The sequence below is a fragment of the Lissotriton vulgaris genome, unplaced genomic scaffold (genome assembly GCF_964263255.1).
Source record: "Lissotriton vulgaris unplaced genomic scaffold, aLisVul1.2 SCAFFOLD_3828, whole genome shotgun sequence".
NCBI classification, from domain to species: domain Eukaryota; kingdom Metazoa; phylum Chordata; class Amphibia; order Caudata; family Salamandridae; genus Lissotriton; species Lissotriton vulgaris.
In genome coordinates this window covers 157,155-169,299 of record NW_028247777.1, presented here as the reverse complement: position 1 = coordinate 169,299, position 12,145 = coordinate 157,155, and the positions used below count along the sequence as shown (strand labels likewise).

Genomic DNA, 12,145 nt, shown 5'->3' with positions numbered 1-12,145 from the left:
TTCAACAAACCAATCCCTGATTGTCACAGTACTGCCCTATCTAAACAGGATATGTTTTCTTACACCTGATTGAGTGTGTATGGTTGGAGCTCCTGTTTCGGTCCGCGTGCGCAGTGATTACAGTGTTTACCATTGATAAATTGCAAACTTGGTAGGACTTGCACGTTCAATGCTTGTCGTAAAGAGGCTCTGGGGCATTTGTGTGGCGCCCGCGCGTACAGAGAAGGCATCTGGTTGCTGTTCTCCGCGGGAACCAGCATGTTGTGCGAAAGGTGGAGCATGGTGGCAGAGATCGTGCTGCATATAGACGAGCCCGGTGAAGACAGTAACATCGTCTGTCTTTGCTCCAGAGCCTTTTCAAAGTAAGCGCACGTACAATTCTTATTTTTTCACGTGCATTTATTATACCGAGCTGCTGTTGTTTGGCGCACCTTTTTTTTGCAATGGAACATTTTATAGCGCTTTCTTCTTATATCGTCTTCAGCTCTGTATTTTGAAGAGGGTGACTTTAGAGACCCTCTCCCACTTTCTACCCTGTCCTGTACACCGCTCACCTATCTGACAAGGTAACGGACCCTCTAATCCTTTGCAGTCACGAATACTATCGCATTTGCAAATAGAAAAGTACCTGTACATTGGGTAAGAGGAGCACTTGGCATGTCTTGGGATCCCTTGGCAACTCGATGTAAAAGATGTCTATTTCTATAATATTGATACATTTTAAATGCAGATACCAAACATTTTAAGTCTTTCTGAATAGAAAAAATAGCCATGAAGTGTCAGTGCATCAAACCACGCGAAACACGTGTTGGCTGCTTTTTCATTAGCTATATAACCTGTTCTTTTCTTCTCTGTTATTAAATTAATTATGACTCATAAGAACACCAACCAATAATTGGGTAAATAATCTATTGTGGAATAACGACTATGGCCAATAAACTACAAACTGGTTATCAGTTTTCTGTGAAAGGGCAATTAATGTGTGGTAAATAGTGCAATATATTAATTTAGCAGTGAATTGCTTTTACAACATTTATGTCTGTGCAATTGAATGATGTCCGATATGTATTTATAGGTCTTTTTCATACAACACTTTTTGTAATAAAATATCTAAATTGTAATTTTATTTTATTTGTTGCCTCTCCTCCCGACCCTCAAATTGCAATGCCTTTTTGATGTTACTGTTGAAATACATGTACAAATGGATAGTGTTTCTCTCTGAGAGCGTTCCTTGCCAAAAGCACATTAAGTGGTTAGTAAATTACCTTGCTAATAGAAGTACTATTGTTCAGCAGAGGCCTATAAAAAGTAGATGGCACTCAAAAGCAGCAAACCTGTAGTGGGCCAAATTGTCAACATAGATAGAGGACATGTAGATTTCCCCCAACTTTGTCTTGTCATAAAGTGTATGTGTTTTGTTCTATCTTTCTATGTGTAGGACTCAAGTGCCGCTTGTCAAGTTATGTCATGTAACCTAGCATTTGTGTAGTGTGTATCTACCAATGGTGGCATCATGGTGCTAACTGTTCAGAACGATTACAGGTAGCTGTTTGGAGATATGTGTGTTTTTAATATTGCCTATGTAGAAAGAGTGGTTCGAGGTACACAAGGGCCTAATCTCTTTGTCTGATCTGTTTGTGTTGCAGCAAACTCTAAGCTGATAGTATGCATGTATTGTTTAATAGAGGTAGAGGGGAAATATGATGTGAATTGCACTACATTTATTCCTGATTGTATGGCAGTATCTTGCTTGGCGTGCTACCCCTTTGTCAATGCGGTAGTCGTTTCACACTAAGGGATTAAAGTACGTTGTTTATTGCTGAACTTAAAAGAGCTGATGTCACAGTCTCCGTAAATCCCCAAACCCTCAATGGTAGGATTGTGCGTTTCTTTAACAAGCTCTGAAGGTGCAGGCCACAAAAGTTCTAACCAGAGATCTCCCAGGAATATCAACAATTGTATCAGTATGTGGGGGTATAAACTGGGAACTGTGAAAGATAAGGAAGCAGATTTCTGTTATTTGTTGAAGTGATATAGGTTATTGACAAGGGAGGGGTCAGGAATATGTGTTCCAAGGAACTTCAGGAGACATACATTGCATAGATTCTGTCCCTGGGCACTTTCCGGACAAAGCAGCTCAGACAGGGCAATTGTTATAGGAGGTCACTCAACCTTTGTTGCAGGGTAACTTAAAAATGAAGAAAAGACAGACTCCTCTTTGGCAAAGTAAAAACAACTTTACTGTCGTGATGGGGAAATAGACTGTCTTCACACAGGCAAGCAGCTAGTCTCAATTTGCTGCATCAAAGACGGCTATTTTCATACAGAGTTAAACAATGGGGGTTGAAAAAGTTTAGGAAATAGATTACTAGACGGTACACTTCAATGATAAAAAAAAACATGAGGCCAACTATGACCCTAAACTTTAACCTAATTCTCTACACATTCTTTATTGCCGTTTCTAACAATGCTTAACAAACAGAGTATTCTTCTACTTGGAAATACATGTGTATTTTAGGTTGAATGCAGGCTTGTTGAATTGTGGGCTTTATCATTATGCACCTAAGACCTCTTTATCAGATTCTATGTTTTAAATCTCCTTCTCCTATTGTCTAATCAAGTTTCAATCTATTTGGAAGCACCAATAAATGGGTGCATTTGTGTGCTAAGGCCATACATACCTTCAAGCTTCCTAAACAGGAGTTGACCTTTAACTGCAACCCTTTCAAGCTATTCATTCTATTATGTACTCAAGTGAACTCTTCACCTCTCTCTTGTCAGCACACGTTTTTTGGCCTGCGCTGCTTTTACCACGTATACTGTGTGATGCATTATGCTTTCATATTTTCCACAACACCTTGACCCTTCACTTTGATGGTCTGACTGGATGCCCTGGGAGAATAGGTTAAGAAAGATCATTTAGAGCAGGGGTCTCTAACCGTTTCATTAATGAGTTATGTTCAGTGAAAATCACACTTAGCTATTAATATTATTATTGTTGTACACCTCAGACCAAATTAGCACTGCTTGTGGCACCCACTTAAGTAGCCCTTTAAACATATCTCAGGCCTGCCATTGTAAAGCCTGTGTGTGCAGTGTTAAACTGCCATGTCGACCTAGCTAAGTAAACCTCTTCCCAGGCCCAAACCTTCCTTTTTAGGTCGAAGCCTGCATTGCAGGGCATGCCCTGCTGCAGGCAGAGAGATATTGTGAGGAGGGAAATTCAGTACTGCGTGAAGCCACGCCCCTTTTTTCCATTGGCAGGCCTCTGGAAACAGAGGCCTGCCATTGGAAAAAGCTTCTGTTTAGCAGATTTGTCTGCTCTGGATCCCACCTCTCGAGGACTCCATGACCTGCCTTACGGTAGCACGACTATTTCTTGAAATATTGCCTTGGCAACCATGGGGCAGGTCAGGGAGTCCTGGAGGGGCGGGATTCAGTATTCTGTTCCCGCCCTGTTTTTTTTTTTTTGTTTCGTTTGTGCCGTCATTCCTGTGAGTTCCTGGGCGGTGGAGGAGGTAGGGGAGAGGGGGTGCTGCTTATGTTTGTTGCAGGATGCCTTTTTTTAAAAATGCAGATGATCCTTTCACTGCCGTGCAGCTTTACTGTTGCGCGGCCAATGCTTGTTGTTCCATGCGGTGGATGGACTTATTGTAGGATCTCAGGCTGTGGGCAAAGCAGTTATAGCGCCCAAAGTGGGGAGTTTATAGTGCCCAGAGTGAGAGGGAAGAATTGAGGGTGCGAAGGAAGGGTCATAGAGCAGCGCAAGCGCAGGGTCACACACCGCCAGAGTGGCACCGTACCTGTGTCCACCTGCCACCCCGGGCCCAGGCTGCTGCTGCCGGGGTAGGAGGGCTTCCTGGAGCCGCTGCTGCAGATGTAGAGGTTGGAGGTGGGGTGGCTGCTCACCGGGTTGATGTAGGGGTAGCCCAGGGGTCTGGAGAAGGAGGCGGAGTCGCTGTACGAGCTCTTGTGCTGCGGGAGCAGGCAGTGAATGGACATGAGCTCTCGTGCTGCGAGTGCAGGCAGTGCATGGAGACGAGCTCTCATGCTGCGAGTGCAAGCAGTGCATGGTTTAGTTGCTGTGCGCCATGGCCGAGGGGGACATTTGCTTTGCAGGTGGGTCTGAACTCCATGAAGACCGCATTCCTGGACACCGGGCTGCTCAGGCTCTCCGGCATGGTGGTCTTCGTCATTCTCTCCTCCCTCGCGTGTGCTTCGGGGACACCAACGAACACAATTTAAGCGGATCAGATTTTTACACTTTCCATTCATAAGAAAATGGAGTTTGTCTCTTTGAAAGTCGCAGCATGTTGCTGTTCAGCGGCACAATCTCGCCAAAAACGTTTCACTCTGCCGCTGTGAATATTCATGAGTTGGAGGAGCTAATTGGCCCGCTGCCTGGATGCCCGGCTTTCATTGGTCACTACCGTTCTGACTCTTCTTTGCTACAGAGCGAGCTGAGGTGCAGAGGGGCAACTTCCCCACAGCCTGTGATCCTGGAATATAACAACAGAGTACAATAATCTGTACAAGGCGGGAGGGAGCAGGCAGGAAGAGCAGGCTTTAAACACACACCCAACCCAGACACTGCCAGCCCAATTACACCTGTTAACGCACACACTGCAGACCCCTGGCACATGCAAAGAACAACACCACACAATGTGTAATGCAAAAACCCCCATGCATGCAGAGAATGTAACCGACAGCAAAGAGCAAGAAGGAATCACACGACAGCCCTCATCCGAACCCTGTGCAGCCCGAACACAAATCCTAAGCACACACGCCACTCTCACAGCAGCCTCTGCACATCAATAACACAACACAAATCAATAAAGTGTGCAACGAAATGGACGCCATACAGGCAGGGAATCTAGCGGGAATCCGGTTCCAAATGGTTACAAGGCATACATTTTGTCAGATTAAAATTGTCTGCTGCAAACAATGAACCTGGATTAGGTTACAAGAGGCAGTGAGGGTGAACTTTATTGTTTGGAGGGAAGCGAGGGGACATCTATCATACTCAGCCTGTCATTTACTTGACCTTTGAACCAATCTCAAATTGTGTGGTCATTGGCAAATATTTTATTTTACAGTCACTTTGTTCTTCATTCTCACAGAAGTGCTCCTTCAAATATGTGAATACATCATTTTTGCTTTACAAAATATTTTCGTTTGATTAAATAGACTAAACGTTTGCTGCATGTGTAATAAGAATTGAGCCCACATATAGGGTTCACGTGATCACTGACTTGCATGTTAGTTTACTGATAGCATTGCCATCAGGGCAGGAGTGTTTCTCAGTTCATGTTTAAGCACTCACTGTTAGAACTGGGGATCTATAGTTGGCCGAGGTAGGTACCTTTGTCCAAGTAGGGACCTTGCTTCTAGTTAGGGTAAGGGGGATACACACTTTAGATAACCCCTGCTCGCCCCCTAGGTAGCTTGGCATGAGCAGACAGGCTTATCCCCAAAGCACAAATAGACAATAATATTTTTTTCAAATCTTGTATTTTCAGAGATATGACCACAAAAGGCCATGCTTTTATATTAAAAACCGAGCTTTGGACTATACCATTCCCAGATGAAAGGCAATATTTCTCTACATGTGTTCCCATTCCAGGCGTGTCGAGCAGTTTGGTGCTTATTTTCCCTCCATATTTAAGAATAGTAGATGTTTCAGCACCCAGGCTAATATGCTGCATTGTTAAATGCATATAAGGTCCCAGAGGCGAGACCGATGCATTGCAAATGCTTTTTATTAGATATAAGACACCCCTATGGTAGTCCCTGGACAGCCCAGAGTGCAGGGTGCAAAGATTTCAAGAAGTATGGCATGTACTTTTAAGTTTTACATTTCCTGATAGTGAAAAAATGAAGTTTGTTTTTCACTACTGCAATGCCTACCTCTCCCACAGGATTAGAGCCATATTGCATTTTATACGTGTTATTTCCAAGTGGGAAGAGATTACTGGTTCACGTTTGGTATCTCTGGAATCCTAATTTAAAATCCTAACTTATCGTAAAGTTGATTTTAAATTACAGTTGTGAAAATGCTACTTTTAGAAAGTTGTCCTTATCTTGCCATGGGCATTTGGTGCCTGCAGCCTGTCTCTAACCACATGGCTGGGTGTAATTGGTAGTTGTGCTTTGTCTATTCCTCCTAGACAGAAATGAGACACATTGGGAGCTTATATTTGATGGGATGGCCCTACAATGACAGGATAGGAGGGAGGAACTGGGCCCAGCCTCACACCTGAATAGGCTGTGTTCTGTCTCCACAAAAAGGCCTGCATACCCTGGAGGGTAAGTGTGGGGCCAGGGCAGGGAAGGCATGGCATCTGTGCTATCCAAAGGCATGCATCTACAAGCTTCTCCCCACTTCAAATGCACAATTGTGTTTATTAGAAGGACATCAGACAACACCACTTCAGTACACTCCTTGACCTTTGAATTTTCTGCCAGGAAGAAGGACTGTGCTTATGTAAGGACTGCTTGGCTGCTTCCCTGAAGGAACTGCTGTGCTGACCTGCTGCCTGCTGTCCTCTTGCCTGGGTGAGAATGACTGGACTTGTATCTCTTGAACCCAGAACCCAGAGTGACTCCAAGGGCATTTTGGCTGGGCTCCTGATCTGAGGCCACCTGGGCAAGCCTTGCCTCTGCACCTGGACTCTGCCATCTGTGAGTCTACTCTGCCATGTGGTTCGACCACTGTCCTGGACCCTTGCAAGTGGGCTTAAGGTGCTTTGCCAGCTTCTGTGGATCCAGCGGAACCAATGCATCTCTTCCAGTGAAGTAGTGTGGCTCACTGGTTAGAGGCGGCAGACCCGAGAGCAGAGGACGGCGCGGGACCAGGGTTCGAATCCCGGTGCGGCAGGTTTCTGGACCAGGGTCAGCGGACTCGATAATTCTCTCGCCTCGGTGCCCACTTTGACCAGCGATCACACTCGGCAACTCTGGGCATTAGCTTGCCTCATCTTCACTAACGGCCCCACCAGACCGCCGGGGATGCCTGGTCTCACCCTGGAGATACCCATTAAGGGACCATCTCTCAGGAAATCCAGGAAGGGTTTCGCAGCGGTCGAAGCGCCTTGGGACCCTACGGGTAAGTAGTGCGCTATATAAATGCCTATACATTCTGGTGCACAGCAGAAGCCCTGCATCTCTGCTGCTGCGTGTATTGGACAGTCCCAAGAACTCTCTTTACTGCTGCAACCCACATCGCCTTCGTAACAGCAGCTGCGTGACTCATCCTCGGCGCAGGCCATGTCATCTCTTGTTGGCGGCAGCCCCGACATCACAGCTCCTCTGAACCGACTCATCGCCCCGATTACATGACCCATACCTGACTCCGGACTTCACATTTCAAGCCCCGTTGGTGAGATCCTCGACACAACAGGACCTCGCACCGCAGCGTCCCCGCATCTCGGAACTGATGCATTGCCTCAGTTGCACAACGCATCTTCGACATAGATCCATTCAGCGCTTTGCAAACCATGATTTAAAGTACTCTGTTTGGCGGGCCAAACCGGGTCCCTCTAGCCGTACCGTGCTCCAACGCAGTCAGCCTGAACTTGTGGCTTTGTCTCAGTCCAGCACAACCAGATATCCGTAGTTGACGATTTACACCTTTTAGGGCTATTTGCTCTAAAATCGTTAAAATTCAATATCTCCAGTTCCACTAATTAGATTTTTGTTGTTTTGATCTTGTTTTACTTATTAAATTAAGCTCTTTTTTTCTAAATCTAGCGAGGGCTCTTTTTTGTGTGTGTTGTTCCCTCCCCGCCCCCTGTTTTACTGTTTAATGTGTTGCACAAATACTTTACACTTTTCCTCTAAGTTAAGCCTGCTTGCTCTATGCCAAGCTACCAGGGGGGAGCACAGGTTAAGTTGGGGTTTGCTGGTGCACTACTTTTACTAGGATTGTGGTTCCTGCTTGACCAGGGCTCAAACTCCAGTCAACCGTTAACCCCATTCATAACACAGTAGCTACACCAAAATATTTCCTAGAAAGGTTATCGGTGACATTTCATGTAACAAAATACTTCTCTCTAGGCTTTAACCCCTTGGATGCGGGTGAAATTTTCCAACAGTGTGTCCCATCTACATGACTATAACGATTTTAAACAGGTGACCTTTTACCTAATAAGCTTGCTCCTGTCTCTTCGACACCAGGCACTTAGTCTTCTATCAGAATCCCTCTACCTGAAGTACATATACATGTCCCCAGCAGGAGTGTGGAATTTAATAAAATATCTACTTGTTCATGGGTCAAGTTGCTTCATAAATCAATTTGTCCTGTAACACAATCCACTTGTCCCTTTTTGTGCCATATAATGCGACGACAAATTATGGCAGCAATCTCATTATATAAGAGGTCTGATATAGCCTTTCTGATTATGCTAGGGCTCATACCATAGTAGGGTTAGAATACTAACAATTCCCTAATGTTGTCACACTTCGGCAGATCTTCTTACAGGGTCTGAAAGTAGTGGTAAGCAATCGTTCTAGGGTTAGAATGCCCTTTTGAGTCTATGCAAACCTATTACCTTGTATGTTTTAAGGGTTTTCCCCAACTCTTCTCTAATCTTTTCCCATGCTAAGATGTTGAAAATTTACTCCTGACAATGGCAGACATAAAACTTGTTCTAGGTCTGTGAAAAAAGTGGTTGGAGGGAAAGTGAACTTGCAAACATTCAACAGATTTTTTGCATGAGCAAATGCATGTTTGATATTTAGTGCGGGTGGTGCACAACAATATATATTCTGTTATTTTAGCTGTTTGCCGTGCTCCCCGGGCTCACTTCCTGCTCGGGAGTGTAGGTAAGAAGACTGTAAGTTGCACCAACACTGGGTTGTGTGAGTGTCCCCTGGGCACAGGCTCAATATGCAGTTCTCACACTGCCAGTAGAATTGTTCTTATGAAATAAAGTTTTTAATCCATTTTCTTTAATAATGCTTTTTTATTGAAATTCTTTGATTTTAATCATCAATTCATATATTCATCCAAAATATAAGATCCAAAATTGGGTTCTCATTCATGTATATCCATTAACTCAATCCCAATGCATTTCGGCAATTTGCCTTCATCAGGGGTAATCTGTCAAGAAATAATATATATCACTACTGAACGAGTTAATATGTCTCAACATTTTTAAACTGTGAAACAGGAGTGCTTCGCGACATTAGAATAGAGCATGCACCTACTCTCTTCTAAAACATGTACAGAAGATGAAACGACAACTGGATCAAGCCTAGCAACTTTTTTTTGCTTTAGCACACATTGAAGTCACATATAGAAGAAAGCAAGTCCTGATCCGATAGTGAACCAAAAAGAGTGGAAGATTGTAGACTGAATACATCTTCCAACAGTTAGGGAAACGAGACGGAGGTAAGTTGAAGTAATTCTGATGGAAAGAAAGCATCTTGTACACCAACAGAGAATCAGTTGCTCTTGACACGCAAAGAAATGAGAAGACTGAAGGCAAAGGTCTGAAGAAAAAAAACACATAATTTGAAGTAAATGCAAAAAAGATCAGGAGAGAAAAGTATAGACCGTGACGGATTTGAATCTGAAATTTCTGATAAAAACTTTGAGAACTATATAGTCGCCACCAACCATAAGTTCCAATAGTGCAGACTCCACTGGACATGGATAGCAAGTCATCCGAACTGCTTTATGAATCAGCGTTGATAAGCATCTTACCGGCAGGATACACACGCAAATTTGTGCACTTGCCTCAGGATAGAGAAAAGGGTGCGTTTTTTGCACATGGTAAAATCACAACCAGCTGTTATCCACCCTGACCTAAACTCTGAAATTGGAGGTAACCCTGCCCAAGGGGAAACCCGATGGTGTGCTGTGAGTATTTACCCGGGCGGTTTTTAACTTCCAAATGATTTCGAGAATGGTGTTGTGAAGAGCATAATGCTAAAAAGAAAAGCAAAGAACAGTGTTTAGTCGACTCACATACTCAGTGAGAACCAGTTTGGCACGGTAGCTTATCTAAATGTCTAAAATAAATTTTAAAGGGCAAAAAGAAATGTCATCCGAGTGGCGTGGTTATATCAAACAGTCGAACTAAGCATTTGCTATATTTTTTTTTATGGGGACACAGCTGGAAATCCTTAAGAACATCGTCAATATTGTGCAGTAAACTACATAATGGTACCAAGCACTAGGTAAAATACAATTGTAAATGTTATAATTGCACAGCAGTAAGAGGTAGGGTGTATTCCAGGCATAGACACACAAGGCACAATGGATTCAGTTTTTCAGCTACTGTGGTAAGGAACTACTAATTTAGAGATAGGAAGCAGAGGGGTCTGAGTGCAGACAGCACAGTTCACACATACTTGCCTGCACTCTGTAGCTGTAGAGTGGAGTAGGATTGGAAGCTGTAGCAGAAGACAAGACTGTTGCTGCTAAGAATGGACCATACTGAGCTGCAGTATGTTTGCTAGTTCTCTTCGGCCTGGATTATGTGAATTCCCTCCACCTCAGTGTCCCGTAGTCTATAGTATGAAAAGTCCAAGTCGTACAGAACTGTGCAGCCAGGTTGCTGCTTACTATTTGCAAAACTCAGTCTGCCAAGCCTGCCCTGAAGACATTACATTGGTTTCCAATTAACAATAGAATAAACTCCAAATCACTGTGTATAGCACACAAGACCCTTTGGGGGAAAGGTTCCACAATCATTCATTCTCTCATCACCTTCTATCGCCCTAGGAGATGCCTTCGTTCAGCTAACCTATTCCTAGCATCAGTCCCTAATTTGAAAAGGGCTAGATGTGGAGGCCGAGGCTTCTTATATATCGCCAAACTTTGGAACTCTCTTCCCTCACATCTTCGCTCAGTGACCTATCATCTCTCCTTTCGGAGGCTCCTGAAAACTTGGCTGTTTCAGAACGTGACTCGATAACTACCTTGACTGCAGCTCTGCTTGACTTTTCCCATTCTGCACAGGTGTGACTGCCCTATAGGTGCCCTTGAATACTGGTTTGTTAGCTTTAAATAGAAGTCTTTTTCAAGGTTTAGATGTGCAACATTTTCCCAGTACTCGCTTTTGTCCCATTAATTTCTGTCCAGAAAACTCTACCTAAGCCTTTGTTTCACTATTTTTAGCAGTATTACTGTTTTCATATTATAATAAGTACATATTTGAAACATGCTTTTTGCTAAATGCTGTAGTATTTGTAATATTGTTTAAGTGACCTGCATTTGACCAGTATAGAAAGAGTTAGAAGCCTTCACCGTTAAATATCTTTACTGTTCTATCTCATATTTACATTTTTTGATTATGCGCCTTATGCAATGATATTCTCTTTGTATCTTTTCTTTTTCAGCGATCGAAGGCTATACAATTTAGGACTTGAAGAAATCGATGAAGAAGATTGGAGAGGTACATACTACAGAATAGACCACTTAAGGATGTGTTGATTCAAATCAAGTGGCTACCGCATTTGTATGAGTTGGATAGTCCATTTCTGGCAAAAGCAACATAACACTGGCCTTGTCAAACCTAGAATACTTTTTGATATCCTTTAAATCAGTAATGTCTGAGTAGCTATCACGGATGAGCAGGAATCTGTTTTCCCTATTCTCCCCTTGCTAAAGAATCTTCTCTAGCTACGGGTAAAATTAAGTGTAGCTCACAGGTGATCGACAGAAGTGTAAACCTTTGCTAGTATACTAATAACTGCATAGCTCCTATATTCTATTAAGTACTTTTCCTCCAAGGAGTAATGTAATGTACTGTACAGTGACCCAAACATTGATTTACTATACATATATGTTTTCATACTCATGTTGGCAGTGTCCTAGCTGATTAGGGTATGTTTTTGAGAACACCTTTTGCACTTTGTTTTCTAATTCTTCCGCAACTATTTTAGTTTTCAATCATAACAACCTACTCTTATAGTTTTTGTGTACATCATATAGTAATATTAGTTTGCACTTCAGCGTGGATCTTGGTGTGTAAACTGTCACCATGTAGACTTAGTGTGGTGCACGCTGTTTCTGAAACTGTTTGGGGTTGATTGAAAACTGGCCTTTAATTTGATGTTCATATTGCACCAGCTCCAAAATGCGTTTTAGTACCTGGTAGAAGAGAGGGGCTGCCAACCACCTACCTGTGCCTGTTCG

The 12,145-nt window shown here is 43.3% G+C and overlaps 1 protein-coding gene across 1 annotated transcript in view; it reads left to right on the top strand.

Moving 5' to 3' along the window:
* The first annotated feature begins 61 nt into the window (after positions 1-61).
* TGS1 (trimethylguanosine synthase 1) overlaps positions 62-12,145 on the top strand; it is a 167,460-nt gene continuing 155,376 nt past the window's right edge. The window contains exons 1-2 of the mRNA XM_086949788.1: positions 62-362; positions 11,347-11,402. Coding sequence (XP_086805914.1) covers positions 259-362; positions 11,347-11,402 — 160 coding nt within the window. The 5' untranslated portion in view covers positions 62-258. The remainder of the gene's footprint in view (positions 363-11,346; positions 11,403-12,145) is intronic.